We start from the raw sequence: 22,789 nt of genomic DNA on the forward strand, positions 1-22,789 counted from the left end.
ACGTGAATCTAAAAACCTTTGCTGTCATCTTAATATCCAAAGAATTTCCTTGTAGGTAAAAGGTGTGAGCAATATGTTTAGGAGTTCTTCCAAATAGAAAAATGCAATGGCACTCAAGAGCTACAACTGGGACTAGCCCTTTAGATACTTTATTACGGAAGTGCAATGTTTCGGGCCAAAACAACCCCTTTGTCAAGCATGGGGTTGTTTTGCCCCGAAACGTTGCACTTCCGTAATAAAGTATCTAAAGGGCTAGTCCCAGTTGTAGCTCTTGAGTGCCATTGCATTTTTCTATTTGGATTCTTTGGGAGGGTGCCGATCCCCCTGCAGTGAGCACCGAGCACAAACTTTTGAGGAGAGTTAAGGGTGTGCGTATAAGGTCTTTTGTTGTGTTTAGGAGTTCTTCCAAGACACTATATAGATGTCCCCACTCTGAGCAAGGCAGCCACAGATTGCATAAAATAAATTGGGAATGTGGTTCTGTACACTGAAACAATAATATGTTAAGTAAAAAAGCCATACACACATACAGAAAGGTAAGATATTTGTTAGGGGTGAATGACAAATGCTTATTCCCAAAATAGTGGTTCAAGAATCAGTCATGAAATTTAACATTGAATAGGTTAAACTTGTTATATGTGTTTGTGGTCTTGGCAGCAAGTAAATGTGAAATTGTTGGCTTCTCTTCACGTCCTCATTGGCTGCCTTCCGAGTACTTTTCCACAGCTTGGTTGAGAATACAGCTGAAATGGGGCTGATGGAAATTCATAGTACTGCCCTTTCATAGGCTCAGACGTCTGCAGGTTTACAGCAGATTGTAAGCTGTCTGGGTTAGCCATATTTTTATTATAGTAACCTTTTGTCCTGCAGGGTAAATGTGATTTTTTCTACCCAACTTGAAGAATCAAATCATGCCTTTCTGCTTCACTCCCTGTGGCTGATAACCTACTTACAATAAATATATATGCACAGCAACTCAAGATATAATATCGCTTATGTATTGGAATTAATATGTCCTGTTTCTGATTTAATTCCTGGCTAATCAACAACTTGATTTCTGTCTGTACCAATCCTGTTCCAGTTATTTGCTGTTCACGTTTCTTCATTGGTATACAACATTATTCAGACTCTTGAATCCCCAAATGAAACAACAATGAACAAGTCTAGATATCTTAACACAATAGCATACTGTTCTCTGAGCTATTGTGTAGCTATGCCAAGCCTGCAACCATTCCATTTTCATTGTGACTTTAGAAAACCCTTACTCATACTCCTTTATGAATCAAATGCATTTTTTTAAAAAAAACTACTGAGTTGTTTTTTACATCTGAGAAAACATTGAATCAATATAAATCCCATTAAGTGTCTGACTGCTGATTTTTCTTATGAGTAACTAGTGTTGACATGGAAAACTTCCTACAGATCTGACTGTAGATAGTGTGAAGTGTATGGTCAGCCAACAGCTAAGGGTCAAGTTGCATGTCTGTATCTGCCAATGGAGTTTGAAGGTGAAGGGGTGACGTCATGCGCACGACATAGGGGTGTATCTAGGTCTGTTGCCTAGGGCAGCACCAGACCTAAATACACCCCTGTGTAAAAATGTGGGTCATGCACGAATCTAGCAATCAGTACTCCATGCTGTTGCATTTTTTGAAAGAGAAGCACCATCCCAGTGTTAAAGTTGTGACTAGAATTAGTGATGAGCGAATCTGTCCCGTTTCGCTTTGCCATAAAATTCGCAAAACGGCAAGAAAATTCGCAAAACGGTGATTTGCGAAACGCATTTGTTGTGCGCCCACGTGTTATTTGTCGCCCGCATCTATTTTTTTATCACTGGTGGTGCCTAACAACCTAACAGCCCCCAGTGCTTTTACCTTTCCTTGTCCTTTAAGTTAATAAAAGCAAATGCTGAGTTGGTTATAATGCATCTTGCACTGGAAAATTAGGACCTTTTTACTAAAGGTTTGCTTTAACCCAGTGATCCCCAACCAGTGGCTCGTGAGCAACATGTTGCTTTCCAACCCCTTGGATGTTACTATTAGTGCCCCCAAACCAGGTAGTTACTTTTGAATTCCTGACTTGGGGGCAAGTTTTGGTTGAAAACAAGATTTACTACCAAATAAAGCCTCCTGTAAGCTGATAATGTGCATAGAGGCTGCCTAATAGCCAATCTTAGCCCTTATTTGGCACCTCCATGAACTTTTATGATGCTATTGTTGTTCTCCAACAGAAAGGTTGGGGACCACACCATCTTTGCAATGTCCTTAATTATTACTGGTAAATCATGTTAGAATTGTGCTAAATGGTGTAAATTTATTAAACTGCAGAAAGATTTGGGACTTGCTTGAGTTTTACATTAGGATCTGTAATAGCCTCCTAGTTCTAAATGGAACACTGTTACTCAGACAGGAGCAAAACCTTGTGCTTTGTTTGGCCAGTGATCCGCATCTAAACATATGAAATTATACAAAAACGTTAATATGATGATTTGGTTAGTTACTTCAGTGTTCAGGGGGAGGTACCGGTTTATCTCTGTTCTTATATGGTCCTGACCTGTTTTACTGTTAATGCAAAGGCTTCGTTTGCGGTCTTCTTACTTAATGGAATACAATTTATAAGGTATCTAGTAGAATTAAGTCTAAAACAACTGGACTTTTCTGAGTTTTTCTTGAAAACGTTTCACCACTCATCCGAGTGGCTTCTTCAGTTCAAATGACTGGTAGGGAATTCCCCGGTATTTAAACTCTTGATGGTAGTAGAGTCACAGATATCCAATCACAATGGTTCCATTGAACTTGTTCAGTTAGGTGTTAGCTGAAACTGACAGGTGTAAGAAGGTATGATCCAATCACAATGGTACCAAGATTCTCATTGATGAAGGTGTTAATCCTTCAAAGTACATGACTGGAAGTGTGAACTGTTGTGAAACTGCCGGGGTAAGGATGTCAACGCGCCATTGTATGTTGGTGACAAGCGGTGTCTCAGGCCCCCTCCTCTGTTCAGGGATGGTTTTTCCAGGTTGGCATAAATGGCCTCTTTCACACCTCTTTCAAACCATCTGTCCTCTTGGTCTAAAATATGTACGTTACTGTCCTCAAAAGAGTGACCTTTTTCTTTGAGGTGTAGATAGACCGCTGAGTCTTGTCCTGAGGAGTTTGCCCGCCTATGTTGGGCCATTCTCTTACAGAGAGGTTGTTTTGTCTCCCCAATGTATAAGTCTGAGCACTCTTCACTACACTGGACAGCATAGACCACATTACTTTTCATGTGCTTGGGTGTTGGGTCTTTCGGGTGCACCAGCTTCTGTCTCAGGGTGTTGCTGGGTTTGAAAAACACAGGAATGCGATGTTTGTTGAAAATTCTCCTAAGTTTTTCTGATGTTCCAGCAACATATGGAATGACTATGTTGTTTCGCCTGCTGTGTTCCTCCCTTCTGTTTGTAGGTCTGGTCTTTCTGTTGGTCTTCGATTTGGTTTTGATGAAGGCCCAGTCTGGGTACCCACAAGTTTTCAGAGCTCCTTTTAGATGTTTATATTCTTTCTCCTTGGCCTCTGCATTGGATGCCACAGTTTCAGCCCGATGATGTAGAGTCCTAATTACACCCAGTTTATGTTCCAAAGGGTGGTGGGAATCAAACAGCAAGTACTGGTCTGTGTGGGTGGGTTTCCTGTATACTTCAATATCCAGGTCCCTCCCCTCTTTGATAACTATAGCACAGTCCAAAAAAGCCAGTTTGCTGTCTTTCACATCTTCCCTTGTGAACGTGATGTTTTTGTCCACCGAGTTTATGTGTTTGGTGAAGGCTGGAACCTCGCGTTCTTTAATTTTGACCCAGGTGTCATCCACATATCTGAACCAATGACTTGGTGTTGTTCCCTTGAAGGTGTCCAGGGCTTTCTTTTCCACTTCTTCCATGTAAAGGTTCGCTACAATTGGAGACACAGGCGAACCCATGGCACAGCCATGTTTTTGTCTATAGAAAACTTCCTTGTGCTTGAAATAAGTGGTATTGAGACATAGGTCCAGTAAGGAACAAACTTGTTCTGGGGTCAGCTTTGTTCTGCTGCTGAGGGTGGTGTCTTGTTTCAGCCGTTTCCTCACTGTATCAATTGCCTCGGCAGTGGGTATGCATGTGAACAGAGATGTTACGTCATAGGACACCATTGTATCATCGATCTCCAGCTTTAACTCCTTCACTTTTTTGACAAAGTCCATGGAGTTCTGAATGTGGTGTACTGTGTTTCCAACTAAGGGGGCTAAGATGTTGGCCACGTATTTAGCAATGTTATAAGTCACACAGTTAATGCTGCTGACAATTGGCCTCAAAGGGGCTCCTTCTTTGTGTATTTTTGGGAGTCCATATAGGCATGGAGTGGCTTCGCCTGGGTAAAGGCGACGGTACAAAGCTGGACTGATGACCTTTTCCTTCTCAAGGTGCTGCAAGCAGTCTATAACCTTCTTCTTTTAGTTGCTTGTTGGATCTCTCTTGAGTTGCTCATATGTGTCTGAATCGTTGAGCAGTGTGGACACTTTGGCATGGTAGTCTGATGTATTCAGTACCACTGTACACCTTCCTTTATCTGCTGGCAGGATGGTGACACTTGAGTCCTTGGCAAGTGATGTCAGAGCCCTCCTCTCTTGCAGACTTAGATTGGAAGGGGGAGCTTTAGCATTAGCTAGGGCTGCTGATACTTTTAACCGGATGTTTTCAGCCTCATCCACTGGTATCTTATTGTTGTGGATGGATGATTCTGTGGCTGTGATGAAGTCTACCACTGGTACATACCGTGGGGCCACTGCAAAGTTCAGTCCCTTGGCTAAGACATCCTTCTCTGGTTCTGTGAGTTCCCTGTCTGATAAATTCTTTACCCACAGATCCTTGATGTTCTGGCATGTCTTGTTTTCATCTTCCTTCCTCCCTGTTGATTTGTCTGTTCGCTGGGTGTTGTTGGTACGTGATAATAAACTGGTGAATTTGTTTATTTGCCTCTCCTTGCCCTTGGCATGTTGTGCAAGTTGCGCCCGCTCTGTGAATTCAACCACTCTTTGCAACGTCAGCACTGTTTTAGACTTAATTCTACTAGATACTGTATATCATGACCTGGATGAATGAGAATCTTCATAGACATATAATTTATAAGGGGTCATGGCAATGAAAACAGGGATTTGTTGTACTGTTGCCCTTTATTCCAGAGGCAAAGGGAGTGTTTGTGTAGCTTCAGGTCACTACTGTGAGGAGCCTATTAATCCAGAGGCAGAATTAACCTTTGTCTTTGCATATGGTGAATACCAGTGGGCACCCACAGGTTGAAGCAATTATTCTATAAACGATTAAATATATTTTTCTAGAAAACATTGTTAGTCTGTTTCTGTCAGGCCCGGACTCTCAATCTGGATACAAATGCCAGAGCGGCTACTCTAAGCTGTACTAGACAAGTTCTTTTATTGGACTTGCATGGGTCCTTTGTGTACTTGAAATTCAGTGGCCTACAGTATATCCAGGCAGGGCTCCTGCACATTCAGATATTGTGGTCTTTGCAATACTGTTGCATTATTTGATTCTGTGCTAATGTAATGCATGGCCCTGTCTTTGACTGTACGCTATTGCATTTAATGGAATTGTGCTTTATTCTAAACAGGCAGTGTTGGGCAGAGCTGGGATCACAATTGGGTAATGTCCAGGGCTCAGGTTGGTGCCTCTGACTGTGGTGCCCTTTATTTAAAACTGTGCTATTGGGAGAAACATAATGCACACCTCAGATTCTGGCAGGAATCTTAATTCAGAATAGGCTTACCCCAAAAACAGAAATGTATAATTTGCTTTGCTTACTACTAGGCTCTACCTCTGTTGTGGGAGGGTGCTTGTACACCACTTATAGGTTCAAACTTGGATTATTAGCAATGATATATATTATTATTATGTATTACATGCATTTCTAACAGAGTAGGAGGTTTAATTGTGTTTTGGAACTTGGTTTATCCTCATAGCTGGGAAATGACTGATTTAGTGGTCATGAATAAGTGGGGTTCCATTTTTAGCCAGGGATAGCTGGAAACAGCTTCATTGTTTATTTTCTTGTTAGTTAATAGTTATTTAAGCAAACTCACATATTCAACTCAACCACCTCTTCAACTGGAAGATTTCTGTTCTCCTTCAAACATGCCTTTGTCACACCAATACATAAGAAATCCGCTTCTAATAAAACTTTCCTTGATAACTAAAGACTAATTTCACTTCTGCCCTTCTGCCTCAATGAACAGCCACTTTGCAAAATTACACACAGGGAGGACAAGTGTTATAATAAATAAATACAATAAATATATATAAATGCACAGGGAATAAGTGCCATGTGGTATGAGACACAGTAGGAAGGAGGTCCCTACCCCGTAGAGCTTACAATCTCCTTAATTAAGCAGATTGAAATGTAAATGATCAGGTGTCCAGGGGAAAATGGCCACCAGGTGCAAGCTGCTATTTGTTCGAGAAAAATGTGATGGTGCTGGCAAATAGAGAGGATATATGCAGTACACACTATGCCATTTGGGTGGGGGTGAGGTGCCCAACATCTATACATTGTAGTAAAATGTAGGCTTTACATGTCCTTTAAACTAGTGTCTCCAACTTTTTGCTCAACTTTATGCTGCTAATGACCAGAGACACCATGACATAATCATACTTCTTGATCTTTCCGCATTATGAATTATAATGTAAAATGTAGAACTGGATTAACAAGTATTCTTCCATTCTCAACTACTACATAACCATGTGAGGAACTTATTACCAGTTGTTCCATATATAAGTATATGAAATGCATTACCAGTTGATACCTACACATTTTGTTCAAATTTGGTTTTAGAAACAATCATTATGCAAATACATTGGAAATATATATAGAAAACCATTTACTCTTGCTGAACATAACATATACAGGGAAATTATAACGTGAGAATATTCTGCTCCGAGAAATAAGCTGTAGTTTTCCTATAAAGGGGTGTGATTGGAACAAGCACCTTATTAAGGCCAGTTTGTATCCAACACTTCCCAACATTATAATATATTACTAATTAGTTTTATTAATGAAGAAGATTAACTATAGTAAAAATTAGGGGAATCCATACTCTTTCTTTGAGCCAGAAGATCTGCTAAAAAAAGCTAATCTTTAGTATTAGTCACAAGGTCCTTTCAAGATAAATGGGCATAAGGTTTAAGAAGTGCTTATGCTTAACAAGTCAAGTCAGGGAGATAATGTGAGCTTAATGCCATCTACCACTTTAACTAGAAAAGTTCTTCAGGGCTATGAAAGGGTTCTAATCTGGACAATTAATACAAAGTGGGAGGATAGCAAAAGCTGGATTAAGAAAGATATAAAGGATATGGTCTAGTGTAGCAGAAGTTATAAGGGCAGCTGTTGGTTTATATAGCCACCTGTCACCATCAGGTGCTTTGTCAAAATCCTTCAAGGTGTGTATAGATGTTCTTGCATATGAATATAAGATAAAGTCCATGGGAAAAGTGAGACCTTTCTTAGTTGCAACTGCAGGTACAGCCATGCCTCTGTCTAGATAAGAGCATCTGCCTTTTCCAGTACTGGCTCATATCAATAGAAATGCATACTGCAGAGTGGAACTCACATGCAAAATATTATATAAACACAATTAAGTAAGGGAAAGTTATAGTGTATGCACACAGAATTCCCCTTTGAGCATTAGGCTACATGATGTACATGTACCATGTACCCTTGCAGCTGAATCCCAGAATGTAAGTACTGGGTTGCACAAGGGGTTGTAATACCATTTCAACTGCGCAGGCACCTGCTAAAATAGGGGGAAGCCTTTATGGTTAAAAACATTTGTATTTAAAGTTTGCAATGGATATATTGTGCTTGGTTCATAAAAGAGCCCTATAGTGTAAAAAAGGAGGGGTTTTCTTTCAAAATCTGTGTATATGTACTAATTTATTGGTATGTATTGTAATATTATACAATAAATACATGTAAAGATCTTCTAGCCAGGGATCCATAAATACTGGGGGTCCACAAACCTTGTAGGCCAAGCCATTTATAGATTGTGCCCAGTGGTATTTGTACATGTATAGCAAGAGCAGTGTCTTATTGAGGTGTGAAACCACTCAAAGGTGTCTTGTACAGGGCATATCAGGCACAGGTACTATGGAGGCAGTGGAGATATAATTAGGTAACCATATTTCCCTTATTTTGTTAATAGAATATTGGTACAAATGCCCTTGTAGTAATCTTTACAGTTATCAGAAGCACTATGGGGTATATTTATCATGCTGTGTAAAAAGTGGAGTAAAACAGTACTGGTGATGTTGCTTGTAGCAGCCAATCAGATGTTTTGCTTTGGTTTTGTAACTGTTGAAATCTAATTGCTGATTGGTTGCCCTTTGCAACATCAATGGTAATGCTTCACTCCACTTTTTACACAGCATGGTAAATATACCCCACATGGCTCATTAACTAATATCAGCAAAAGTTTTTAATAGTCTAACACAAGTTAGAGATAAAACCAAATGGCTAATTGGTTGCTACTGGCAATCACTATACCTATGTGCCCATAATTTGTATGACTGTGTTTATATACATGAGTATCAATGATTTGGCAGTATTTGTATACTTAAAACACCCCTACCATTTATATTAAGCATTGCAAAGTTCTGTATTGAGCAATGATCTACAAACTGGCTATTAATCTGTTTGGGGGTCTCAAAATCCACTGCCCACAAAGCATAGAGGCAGTTGTTGTTCAGAGACACCTTTAGGTTAATGGCATGTGAAATGTATTCTCTGTCATCATGTGCCAATTGCTGATAAAGTGTACAAATTCACTGCTACCATCTCTCATTCACTTAAATTGGAATTGTGTGTGTGCAAGTTACTGGCATTATTTCACCCTGGAAATGCTTCAGGGAGCATTTTGAGCTAAAATAAAAAAAGAAAATACCAGTTCTGTGTTTTCCATTCAAGAGAATGAGTGGTGATTGTGAGGCTTTTACTGTTTCTCTGATGGCCCAGAGCCTTTAGGAGTTTCAGGTTGCAGACTCTTCTGTTAAAGGCGCAGTCTGTAGCAAACAACATGGCCATGTAAGCTTGTGAACAATTTACTTGATATGCTAAACAAGTGTCACATTATGTCATATTCAATACCTATTCTGGCACATGATAATATTGTTCCTGCAACATAAAATCAAATTAAGAAAAAGCTAAGAATCCACGATGGATAATTAAAGAAAGTGATTTTGTTGGTCTGATAGATGTGTGAAACCTACAGACAAAAAATAAAACAATGGCAGACAAGTAATCTGATTCTTTGTTTCCCCTCCATTTCTACTGCATTTACACACTAAATTGGCCATGTAATAAAATCCTTATGTATAACAATCCTCTAATGAATGAGAATGTAAATGAGCCCCTTGGCTTCTTCAGATGTCTGGATAGTCATTAACATACTGAAGCCCCTGCCAGCAGGTTTACTCTGGTTAGTGACATGGGAATATAAAGAGGCAGACATGTTCTATAATAAAATAGAGTATTTATTTTAAAGCAAAATATAGTAGGTATTTATAATATAAAAAGTAAGGGTTAGCTGGTAGTTTGACACATTCAGTACCACCATACGGGTACAATACAGGAATATGTGCACAGCTGCACAGCAGCAATAGCCATAAATAAGTCCAGAAGGTTTCAACATCTCGATACAGTCACATTCACAGGCAATCGCTCACATCCTTTCTTTACATGACTCAAAACTTCCACTTTCAGTCTTTTTCCTCACAGAGTGCGCCCTTAGGATGCATGTCCCCGGTTTGCAATGCTTCTTGCCCCAAGGCTGTGAGGCTTTCTTTTTTCAAAGATCACCTCCTGTTTTGTTTGGGGAACTGGCACTGGTAATGGAACCACTTGATTCTTTCTCTCCTCTTCCTCTGTGTCCTCCCGACCAGAGAAAGGACTGCACACTGTTTCCACCAGCCCAATGACCACTCCGAAAAAGGCTAACACACTGCCCAACACGTAGATTTTCACCATTTTTCTGTTGGGTTTCTGGCTCAGCATCTCTTTGGCAAATGGGATCAGTTCGTGGATGGTTTCCATATTGGGTCAAAATGCTTGGGATAGCCAACCTACAAGAGAGAAAAGGCTTATTATTCTCTGTGCCATTCGGAAGGGAGATGTTACAGAAGCAGCATGTTTACACTGAATTAAAGGTAAAGCTAAAACTGGGAAACATGGAAACAGGATTTTCTGCATGTGCACATTTCTGTTTTAAATATGCTCTGATTAAAATAAAGTACTGTATATAGAGAACCAAATACAAATACAGTGATATAAATGCAATTGCTATTGAAAGCAGTGTCCTTTCTGGGTGTTTTTATTCTTTGCACTGCTAGTTCTGACTCCCTAATGTACCAGAAGCCAGCTGATTTCTGTTACATTGTTTCAAAAGTCAGAATCACAGAACAGAAAGGGATATCCAAATACTGTTTTTACTGGCAATTGCATTTCCAAATAAATATAAAACTATAGGAATGCAGCTTTGGGGGCCCTCCATCTGCTGCACTATGTTCAGCTTTCCAGTGATCCTGATGCAGCAAATGCAGGAGGGCTGCCAGATGGCTCTCACTATTGAACACGTTTAGCAATTCAGTACAATTCTAGTGCAATACTAATAATAGTACAATTCTATCTAATAGTGCAACTATTCTGTAAGTAATGAAACAAGCATTGCACCCTCACAGCATGTCACTAGCACAAGGTATACCCATTGGTTAGAAAGGTAAAGGTAATGTCTGCTCACCCAAAGGAATAGTTGTCCGGTACTGCTGTGTAGGGTTTTGTAGCTCTCGGATCACTACTCTCTATTGAGACCAGTTTCTCTTGCTGCATCTTCCACAGCGCTGTCCTTTTAAGCCAGTAAGTCCCGCCCCACATGTGACGTAGCAGGAGCTGTAGCCCCACCCAGGGGCGGTTAGCCATGTGCTGATCACGCACTACTGTTGGCAAGCAGAGAAGCCTTTTGGCTAGCCTTTTGTCTAGTGGGCCAACGCCAGCCCCTTGAGGACTCAGATCCCTCCTTAGCATACTGTGTACATGCACGTAGCATGCCCAGCTCCCCCAGCAGCCACAGCATGTATTATCTCTGTGAATTAGACTAGTGGCTGCCTCTCCTACTGTAGCCATCTGCTGGCGAGCAATTGTCACGTAGCAAACGTGTAGGGTCTGTGGTTTGACCTTAAGGAAACCCCCACTATAACCTGTTTTGTTCATGAAAGGGGTAATTAGACACCTTTTTTGTTTTAGAGTCCTTGCTGATAATCCTGTCATTCCCAAAATACTCTGTGAGTAGATGTGCCTGCAGAGTTACAGGATGAGCAGCTTTTGGTTTGTTTTATTGACTGGAGAGATTTGGATTTTAACTCCGTTCTGTCCTGGGGATTGCACTAGAATTGTACAGAATTGCTAAATGTGTTGAGTGAGAGCCACCCGGCAGCCCTCCAGCATTTGCTGCATCAGGATCACAAGCTGAATGTAGTGCAGCAGATGGAGGACCCCCAAAGCTATTTCAATAGATTTATTTATTTGGAAATGTAATTGCAACTAAAAGCAGTATTTGTGTATCACTTTCTGTTCTCTGATTCTGACTTTTGAAACGATGTAGCAGAAATCAGCTGGCTTCTGGTACATTAGGGAGTCAGAACTAGCAGTGCAAAGAGTAAAAACGCCCAGAAAGGATACTACATGTTACAAATGCTGAATTTAAATCTAAAGCTTGCAGATATAAACTAATAGTAAGGAGATTAGTCACCCACAATAAATCTCCTCCACTGGCATTTTCTACAGTGGCTTCTTTAAGCTAGCAGAAAAAAACAAGTGAGCGACATTAGCCTTAAAAGATGTGAGTACAGCAGCTGCAGGTACAAAGCTTGTGCTGTAGCTTCAGTTCTGTCAGAATGTTTTCCTCTAATACTCCTTGCCTTTAGAACATGTTCAAGGTGCTGTGTCCGCAAGTACAAATACACTGTACCTTAAAGGAACAGTAACACCAAAAAATGAAAGAGCTTTAAAGTAATAAAAATATAATGCACTGTTGCACCTGCACTGGTAAAACTGGTGTGTTTGCTACAGTAACACTACTATAATTTATATAATAAGCTGCTGTGTAGCCATGGGGGCAGCCATTCAGGCTGGAAAAAAGGAGAAAAGGCACAGGTTACATAGCAGATAACAGATAAGCTCTGTAGAATACAATAGTGTTTTATCTGTTATCTGCTATGTGCCTGTGCCTTTTCTCCTTTGAATGGCTGCCCCCATGGTTACACAGCAGCTTATTTATATAAATTATAGTAGGGTTTCTGAAATAAACACACAACTTTTACCAGTGCAGGGCAGCAGCACATTATATTTTAGTTACTTTTATACACTTTCATTTTTTGGTGTTACTGTTCCTTTAAACTAAAATCACTAGTATGAGCCCCTAGGCTAATGCTAGACGCAGGCTAGAGGGTACAGACACACCATAACCATCGGAGAAAATGGGTGGTTTCTCGACCTGCGCTTATATGCAGGCCAAGAATATGTTTCCATTTCCATGGATCTTGTCTCACAAAGAAGTAATGATGAAGCTGATATGAAGCATCCACCTTTTAAATATTCTCCCAAAAATGCTGCAGTCTGGTGGGCAATAGGGGTAGGGTAAAATCGGACTGGGATGACGGTACACCAGGAAAAAACCCGGTGGACCCCGGCCCAGAACTGATCCCTGCTGGGTGTTCCGGGGACCACAGGTTCCCCTCTCCCAATGCTCCTAAGTATGTGTGCTTGGGGGAGGGGGTTGGTGGGGGGGCCCGGGGGGATATGTGTGGGGACCACAGCAGGGGACCCTTGGGGGGTACAGGGCCCTGCGGTGGCAGCCTCGGAGGGCCCAGCACCCCCCAGTCCGACCCTGCCCCTGTAGCTAGAAATAGAACTGCAAATTGGAACAATTACTGTTTAATAAAACAGGAGCAATGTTACTTTAAAAAATCATCCTGAACTAAAAAACACTAAAAACACATCCTATTTATGTGATGTTATGTTACCTAATATATATGAATACATCAAACAACTTATAAAAAAAAGTAGCCATAAAGGTCAATCTATTATTTATTGATTGTCTTGATATAATCTCTGCTCGATTTGTATCTATTTCTCACTGCCATTCAGTAAATCACTCACATGAGAGGCAATCAAGTGCTTTGCGAGATAAAATCAAGTCTTTCAAAAATTTTCCTTTGTGGGTAAAAGGTTAGGAGTACAGAGCTTGCTGGGGAATCTGCAGGCTGCATAAATGACTCACAAAGTGACAACTGCTCTCTGTAGTCGAACATACATGAAGGCTGCATGGAAGTCATTATTATAGCCATCACTAACATGGAGCAGAACTTTGTAGTAAGATCATCGATGAAAAAATGTTATTCAATGGTGTTATACAAAAGATAACATGATGTAAAAAAGGCAACTTAAACGCACAGCATTGTGTTTGCACTTGCCAATTGCTGTTCTACAAGGATATCTGTTATTGTAAAGACATTGGCTTTCGATTATACCAAAATATGTAGTCCAACAACATCTGAAGCGCTCATTTTTGGACATAACTACAGCAAACTACCACACTACTAAGTTATACACTTGAGTACGTACATATATTCAATGCTCTGTTATGTGGCTCTTGGCACTGTAATATGTGAGTTAGCAAAAGCGCTTCCAGATGTTGGGAAAGCATCTCTTATCAGTCAGCTAAGGACAATGGGAAGCCACAGGATAGGATAGCACCTATATATTAAGTATCTAGTGTATATTATTCAGTGAACCCGTGGTTCTATTATGTATGGGTCACTATCAGGAAGTTACTTTTCCTTCTGTAGCAATGCAATGTATGTCTTGTATCATTAGATGGCTCAGTGAAAACAGTTTAAGGAAAGCATTTATAGACCATAACTGTCCAACCGGGAGGCCCATGGGCCAGACACAGATTGCCCACCAATGGCACTCAGTCTGCCCAATGGCTTCATAAACTTCCCTTTCTGACATTTTATAATTTGACCCTGAAACATATCTGCCATCACATAGCTGGCCCACACCATAGCAGTAGTAGATATGGTTGGGTTTCTATCTAATTTCTCTGGAACTACGCCCATATCCAAGGTGGCCCCTGGTGTTTCCCAGGACAGATATGAGTTAAAATCCAAATCTCCCTAGTCAATAAAGTTGGGGATCTGATCAGCTATTATCCTGGCTTTTGCTTTAAAAACCCAGTGGGTGAGCATTAGCCTATAGGATAAACCCATGTAAATTGGATTTTCTTGGAGCTTGTTTGGAATTCATTCCCAGAATTCCTTTTGTTTATTTATATCTGTATGAGGCAGTCTCCTCAACCCTAATAAATTGTTAGTCAATAAAACAAACTAAGAGATCTGCTCATCCTGTAACCCTGCAGGAAACCTTGCATCAGCTCACAGAGTATTTTGGGAATGACAGGATTATCAGCAAAGACTCATTCCAACACAAAGAAAGGTATCTAATTACATCTTTCATAGCCAAAACAGGTTATAGTGGGGGTTTCCTTCAGGACTAACCACAGTCTCTGCACATTAACTACGTGACAATTGCTCGCCAACAAATGGCTATAGTAGGAAAGGTAGCAGCTAGTCTTCACAGAGATAATACATGCTGTGGCTGCTGGGGGACCTGGGTGTGCTAGGTGTATGTACACAGCATGCTAAGGAGGGATCTGAGTCTTCAAGGGGCTGGCATTGGCCCACTACACAACAGGCTAGCCAAAAGGCTTCTCTGCTTGCCAACAGTAGTGCAAGATCAGCACATGGCCAAACCTCCCCTGGGTGGGACTACATCTCCTGCTACATCACACATGGGGCACAGCCTTCTTTGTGTTTGGCTACAGAGAGCAGTTGCCTCTTCGTGAGTCATTTGTGCAGCCTGCAGATTCCCCAGCATGCTCTGCACTCCTAACCTTTTACCACAAAAGAAAATTTTGGAAAGACTTTATTGCAAAAAGCTCATGTGAGCGATTTCCTAGATGGCACTGAGAAATAGTTACAAATTGAACAGAAATTATATCAACAGAGAAACAATTAATAACTGATAGATTGACCTTTATGGCTACATACTTTGTATGTACTTTGTAAGTAACATTGCTGCTATTTTATAATATAGTAATTGCTCCAATTTGCAGTCCTCTTTCAAGCTACATGGGTGATTTTGCCCTACCCCCTACTGCCCACCAGACTGCAGCATTTTTGGGAGGGTATTTGGAAAGGTGGATGCTACATATCAGCTTCATGTTTATAGAGGGTGAAATGCAGAGAAAGGTGAGTCAGTGAAGCAACACCAAGTGGTATGTGGTACTGCATTTGTGCTTTGCTGTCAGTCAGTTAATCCTTATTACCACCAATGTAGCCATCAGGGCATTTATGTTTTACATTTTAAAGGGACAAAAAAGTATGTAGATGATTATGATTCAACTTTGGTCTCGGTTTATTTACTGAATTATGTGTGCTATTTCCTACATAAACCTTTAACCCATGGAATGACTAGTTATTGGGCCCCACAGCAATATCATTAAGCCATTAAACTTAACACATAATTTATGCAAACTTATGCCACTTTCGTAGGAACTTATGCAACTTTTGTATCAAGCTATGCCAATTCAGAGCAGTGTGACAGGGGCATTTAGGTCTGTAGGGTTTATATATAGGACAAACTTTACTGGCCCCATTAAACTGACTGCCATTAGCACAACAATTAAAGGAAATTTCTATGAACTACATATTACAGAGTAAAACAACTTGTTTATATTAGGATCTATTTGCTGAATTATATGAGCTATCTCCTATATTAACCTATCAGCAGTGGATTGACCTATTTGGCCTCACAGCAAAATCATTGGCCTTTAAACGTTGGGAACAAGATATTTTCTATCTATTGCAGCTGCTTATCAGCCAAAGTCTTACTGGGCCCCTACAGTTCCTGGGCACCTAACAGTTGCAGGGTCTCTCGTTACACCAATGCTTTCCAGTAAAATTAGAATCATTTTTATCACAGTAGCTGTGGTTGAAAAAAAATCCATCAAGTTCAAGTTCAACAAAAGTCCTAGTAAAACCTACCTACCTGCTAGTTCATTGTTAGTGCAGCTGAATACTAAATGCTTGTGTTCATTGGGGAGGGCAGATAAATAACTTGTACGTGGTCCCAACCTTTATGATGCTGGCCCTGTTTGCACCTTTCCATCTCGGGGACCACCTGACTCTGACTGCACTACTCCTGCAGTGTCGGACTGGCCCACCAGGATACCAGGAAAACTCCCGGTTGGCCCTGGTGTAAGTGGGCCCTCCTGCTCCTGACGATTTGGCCTGTTTCATGGTCATTCCCTATTTCTGAATGGGAAGGAAGATTAGAAATAGATGGAAGAATAGATGCTAGCATGTAAATTAAAGAGACTAGGAGAATAAAGAGGTTGGGTGAGGAAAGCAGGAAAAATAGTTTGGCAAGCAGGCCTAGGGCCTAAGGTTTTCTGGTGGGCCCCTGGGTTCCCAGTCTGACACTGTACTCCTGTACTCCCAGATAATGACCCTGCCCTCATTTAATAATTTAGAAGCATATCTTAATTTCTTATATACAGTTTTTGTATTTTATTCTTTTATGTAAAAAGTGCGGTATTTTTTCTTTTTCATTGGAACACAAGGGGGTACAAATAATGCAGCCCTTTAGAAGAAAAAGTAAATCCGCTAGTTGGAGCTTACAGATAAACCCTTTAACATTCATTTTACAGGACAATACATTTAGTCCTATATATGATGTTGCGTCAGCATTTGTTCTTGGTTATTGCATCAGGAGACTGTAAACCCATTCACCTCTCTGCTAAGGGAAGTATGCAGCCTGTCATTTACACAATGAACCTGCTCCACTCATCACACCATGTATACTTAACCTTTTGCATAGTTTTTGTACTTGGAGATTTTCTGCAATTATTCACTTACAGCTGGACATTTAAATTGATATATATACAGGGTGGCAGCTCTCGGGTACCTCTACAAAAAAAAAACAAGTTAAAAAAACTAAATTCTCCACAGCCTGTTGGTGGTCAAAGCTTAGGGGTACTTCTCTCTTCTGGTATCTGCAAGAGGATGGGGCAGGAAGAGACCCAAGGGTTGATTCACTAATGTGCGATAAGCATTATTGCATGCTTTTTTGCGTTAAAATTGGCGTGAAAAAAACGTTCAGTTCGCATGCGTTAAGTCGCATATCGCGTGCGTTAAATAGCGTGCAACCAAATGCGTTAATTTTAACACATTTAATTAATTAGCAACACAATACGGACTTTGCAGTGTGATTTATTCAATTATGTGTTGGCCCTAGAGTGATGCAGCCTCCAGTTTCCAGGGAAATGGTCATTTTCAGAACAGTAGCTTTCCGAAAGTAATGGCGTGTATGGCTAATATGGGTGACAATTTGTGCGTGCTGCGTTAATTAGCGCGCGTTGCGTCAAATACCGCATGAAAATAGTCTTTGCAACTTAACGCAAACAGCATTGCGTCTAAGTTAACGCAAGTATCCTTTTAGTGAATCGTGCGTTAAGACGCGAAAAATAAGACGCTATAAAATTTTTAGCGCATGCTATAAATAGCGCTCGTTTTATCGCACTTGTGAATCAACCCTCCAGTGTCTATGGCAGCTCTGAACCTAAACACAGCATATTGATGTATACGTACCCCATAGGGACCTAGCCCAAGGGTGAAATGATGTTGGTGGGAATAAAGATTCACAAACTTTTAAATGAAATGTACTTTGGCTGCAAATGTGGTTTCATTTTAACTTTTGGACAAAGCTTTGGGAGAGCAGAACTGACAATATATACTGAATGTATTTACATATGCATATATGTATAAAACTATCAATATAGTCAGTGGGGTTCTCCTCATGGAGCATTTTTTAATATTTAAAAGTTCATATCAAATGTGCAAGATTTTCAGCACTGATCTGATACACTCTATTCACAGTGCCCCCCTGATTCTCAACCATTGATGATCCATTGATGCTTCTTCTTTAAGCATTTAAATTATTTTGCAGCCATTAGAATCAAAAACCCTAAAAACCCCTTTTTCCATTGAGTTCATTCTAGTTCATTCTGTTTCCTTATTTTCTGTAATAATAAAACAGTTTTCCAGACTAAGAAGTTTGTACCATTACTCGGTTTCTCTGTAAGTTCTTCTGGGTCAGGGTCTGATTTAATGATGGATATTCTCTGTAAAGCGCTGTGTAAGAGCACTATGTAAAATGGCCATTAGGTAATACAGTACTCTCCTAGAGATGTTGAAATACTACCCTTAAACTTCCTGATAACAGTTGTATGAATTGCTATGATTGAAGCAGTCTACAGCCACACAAGAGAATGGCAGCTGTATGTATCCGTATTGTTCCCTACTGACACATCTTTGTAACTGGAGAATGCTAAGGTTATATAATAATAAAAGGTGCAAAGTTTGCTGCAGGTCTAGCCACCTATATTATCCAATCAGCAGGCAGCATTTACTAACCACCTTTTAGGGCTCTGTCACACAGGGAGATTAGTCGCCTGCGACAAATCTCCCTTGTCACGGCGACTAATCTCCCAGAACTGCCATCCCACCGGTGAAAATGTAAGTCGCCAGTGGGATGACACACGCTGCGTAGGCGATTTCGGCAAATCACCGAAATTGCCTCGCGAGTCAACTTCGCCGATTTGCCGAAATCGCCTGCACAGCGTGGGCCATCCCACCGGCAACTTACATTTTCGGCGGTGGGATGGCAATTCGGGGAGATTAGTCGCCCGCGAACACGGAGATTTGTCGCGGGCGACTAATCTCCCCGTGTGCCAGAGCCCTTAAAGACAAACATCTTGGTTTGACATTGGTTGCTAAGGGTTCCCTTACCTAGGTAAATTTGGTGAAGATGATAGCTATTGATGATTAGTGCTAAATAACCCTAAAACGCAAACTAAATGTTCTGTTAAATATGTTAGAAAGGGATTTTTGACATCATACTAGAAAGATGTATTTAATATATATAATTTAATTCAGTGATGGTGGGGGGTACCAATATTTTAGACACCACTCCACTTCTGTAAAAAATGCACTGGTCTAGGAAAGCCCTGGAGATATAAGCGCAGGGGCTGCATGACAAGGGATCCGAATAACCAGCAGCCAGATTACACTGGTTTATGTTTAGAGATTGGCAGAACCAGGTGCAACTGTGATTAGGTGAGAAGGAAAGAGTTAAGGCAGGAGAAGGTTGGCCTGGGGAGGGGCGGAGAAAGAGAGGGATGTGATGTCAGAAAAGCACTCACTTCCTTATCTTCTGAGCAGGTAGAAACATCCCACCCACCCTCCCTCTTTTTGCATATTTTGAGAAATGTCAGGAGTTTCTCTTCTTTTGGTTTTCATATTATCTATTAATAACTGAATGTGGAATTTTACCTGAATGCATTTTTATATTGTGCTTTCTGTATCTTTATATGGTATAAACTTGAGAGTTGGGAATTTTTTCCCTCTTGAGGCATAATTGGCAGTAGCTTCAGGTTGGGTTTTTTGCCTTCCTCTGGATCAAAATAGTGGATATATGATAATATATTTTAAGTTTTATTTGTCACAGCAGCGGTAGGACCTTGCCAGAGTACTGCACAGGTAATTTTAGCAGAGGGAGAAAGGAGGTTCTCTCCTGTGACTGCACGGTGGACTGATAGATATAGACGCTACTACTGCTTGTGCTAGGTGACAGCCTGCTTGGATTTCCTATCATCGAGACACTGCAGATCCAGGACCGGCAGCAGGGCTGCTGAACTTCTCTCATGGTTGGTAATGCAGCTCCTGCTGGTAGCAGAGTTTGGGGCCATCCTCTCTGTACGTAGAGGCAGTCTAATACTCATTCAAGTCTTCAGCAAGGAACGGCAGAGCATAGTAGCGACCTCTTATGGAATTATGGCTTTAGAATATTGCCTTGGGTTAGGCTGGCAAGGTCCTATTTATTTGATAAAATGTGAATAAATGCTGTGGCCATTTTCTCCACCTCTGTCTCCTGGTGTTTCATTGAGATTTGTAACAAGGGGGTTCAGTGGGGTGCCTCAAGGCGAAGGGTCAATTGAGGAGTCCCCTTGTCATGTGGTCTTTCTATGAGAGCACCACACAACCATGTCTCACTGATCTTCCAGGGATCCTTTGCACTGCCCAAGGCTGATGCATATACAGTATAGAACTGTATAGAGTTGCACATACCATAAAACACCTTTGGTAGAATGAGCTAAAATGACACCACTCACAAGTAAAGTATCCATTGCATTTTCAATGGATGGGAAAAATGTAAACAGTTTTATTTACTGGGGTGCCTAATAACAGGATACCCAAGTTTATAATGGTTGTTATTGTTGGTGTGCCTAACAGCTTGACATGCCCCCAGAGATTCAACCTTTTCTTGTCTTTTAAAGAGTTTACAAGTACTGCTAGTGCAGTAAAAAAAATTATTGCATATTGGATCATTGACATAAATCAACCCACGTGGTTTTACACTATGAACCACTTAATCTTTTCTTTCCACTTACGTTGTCCATGAACGTTGATTGATGACCTGTGTCACATCATGAACAATCCTGATGTTGTAAATGATTCCGGCATCTTGAAACCAAGCAGCTGACCAGATACCAGGTTAATATGTAACAAACCACACTGTTTGTAAACATTACTATATCTCCTTCTTTGGTACAGCTCTTGCTTAAAGATAACTACACATCCTTGATTACAGTGCCTGGTATGGTAGATGGCAATGTTGTCAGAATGAGTACAAGGTTATGATTTAGGGCGGGAATCTGCAACTTTTTTTACTGAGCCACACTCAGATGTAAAAAGCTCTTTTTTGATGCCACAAAAGCATGAAAAAAGATCTTTGGGGATGCTAAATAAGGATTGTGATTGGTTAATTGGTAGCCCCATGTGGACTGCTGGCCTGCAGGCTCTGCTTGGAGTAAAACTGTCTCTGTGCTTCCAAAACTTGCCTCCAAGCGAGAGATTTAAAAATTGGCACCTACTTTGAGGACACTGGGAGCAACATCAAAGGGGTGGGGAGTAACATGTTGTTTACGAGTCACTGGTTGCGGGTCACTGATTTAGGGTAAGGCCCCACAAGGCCTGCATATAAGTGCAGGCTGAGAATCCACCCCTACTCACAGGCACATGCAGATTAAATGCTTCCGGGTGCAGGCACAACTAAAAGTGCAAAACAGATTGTCAGCCTGTGCTTATACGCAGGTTGACAATCCGCCTTGAGGCTCCTTTCCCTTATGAATATATTTCAATCACTTAGGCTGATTCCACACAGGGAAATTAGTTGCCGTGGTTAAACTCCATTGCCACAGGTGACTAATCCCCCTGAAATGCCTTTTCACCAGCAATAAATAGAATTGCCGGTAGAAAGGCATATGTGTTGCTTTGTTCCTCCTGCAGGAAAGTTTGTGCTACTTTGGAAATATGGAACAATGCATATGCCTTTCCACCAGTGATTCTCTTTATTGCATGTGGACAGGCATTTCCGCAGTAGCAAAAATTTAACCATGGGTAACTAACCTCCCCATGGGGCTTCAGCCTTAACTGCCAACCCTTTGGCGCACTGTTATATTTAAATTAATTTTTAAAAAAATGACATAGCTACCGGTAGGCAAACCATGAGGCTGCAATTCAATTACAAATGTTTATATTGACTTAATATAGGATTTAGTTTAAATAAAAAAGGATGGAGACTAAATCTCCATAAATGGCTTTTTTGCTGCAACCAGAGGGAAACCTGCATCAACATGATCTGTCAGCCATTAGCATTTGAAGTAGAGATGATTGCCCTTAATACTCAGTATGATCAAGCATAAAAGATACTTGCTTGATACTTAAGGATATATTTATCATGCTGTGTAAAAAGTGTAGTGAAGCATTAACTGTGAACCAATCCGCAGATTTCAACAGTTAACCAAAGCAAAGTATCTGATTGGCTGCTATGAACAACATCACCGGTAATTGTTTTTCACGTTTTACACAGCATGATAAATATACCCCAAAGTTACATAAGTTTCTTTGAAATTATTTTAAGTTCCCACATAAGTAACGTAAATTGTGTATGTGTAGGGGGCCCAATGATGTTGCTGTCGGGCCCAATAACTAGTCATTCCACTGGTGAAAAGTTTATGTAGGTGGTATTCATATAATTCAGTAAATAGATACCAATATAAACAGCTGAAGTTACTCTATAATAAGCAGTTCATATAAAGTTGGGGTAGGTTTCGCGTAACTTACATAAGTTCTAACATAACTTTATATGTAATGTATACAATTTGCATACAATGTTCCTGGGCCTCCTGTCAGATAAAGATTTCACAGGGCCCGAGACAATAAACGATCCTGAAGTTATAGGGCTCTGGCACACGGGGAGATTAGTCGCCCGCGGCAAAACTCCCTGTTCGCGGGCGACTAATCTCCCCGAGTTGCCTTCCCCTGCCATCCCATCGGCGACAATGTAAGTCGCCCGTGGGATGGCAGACGCGCCGGGGCGATTTTTTTCGGCGATTTTCGCAAAATCGCGCCGCCGCGTGTGCCATCCCGCCGGCGACTTACATGTTCGCCGATGGGATGGCAGGGGAAGGCAACTCGGGGAGATTGGTCGCCCGCGAACAGGGAGTTTTGCCACTTCCAACAGCAGATGAAAGT

General features: G+C 40.9%; 1 protein-coding gene and 1 pseudogene across 1 annotated transcript; both read right to left on the bottom strand.

The window, feature by feature from the left end:
* Nucleotides 1–2,961: 2,961 nt before the first annotated feature.
* Nucleotides 2,962–4,875, bottom strand: LOC116408763 (annotated as a pseudogene).
* A 4,654-nt stretch (nt 4,876–9,529) lies between these two features.
* g0s2 (G0/G1 switch 2) lies at nt 9,530–11,111 on the bottom strand. Its single transcript, XM_012971200.3, has 2 exons — nt 10,813–11,111; nt 9,530–10,138 (listed from the first exon to the last, which is right to left on the bottom strand). The coding sequence occupies exons 1-2, from the start codon at nt 11,094–11,096 to the stop codon at nt 9,865–9,867; spliced, it is 558 nt and encodes a 185-aa protein (XP_012826654.1). The 5' UTR covers nt 11,097–11,111; the 3' UTR covers nt 9,530–9,864.
* Between the last annotated feature and the right edge of the window lie 11,678 nt (nt 11,112–22,789).

The sequence above is a fragment of the Xenopus tropicalis genome, chromosome 2, assembly GCF_000004195.4.
Source record: "Xenopus tropicalis strain Nigerian chromosome 2, UCB_Xtro_10.0, whole genome shotgun sequence".
Lineage (NCBI taxonomy): Eukaryota > Metazoa > Chordata > Amphibia > Anura > Pipidae > Xenopus > Xenopus tropicalis.

What these genes read in the sequence shown, in the direction of transcription:
- g0s2 (XM_012971200.3), bottom strand. Translation starts at nt 11,096, where the DNA reads ATGCTAAGGAGGGATCTGAGTCCTCAAGGGGCTGGCGTTGGCCCACTA. An exon ending in CCGGACAACTATTCCTTTGG is followed by an intron (nt 10,139 to 10,812) that starts GTGAGCAGACAT and finishes TCTCTCTTGTAG; the next exon opens with GTTGGCTATCCCAAGCATTT.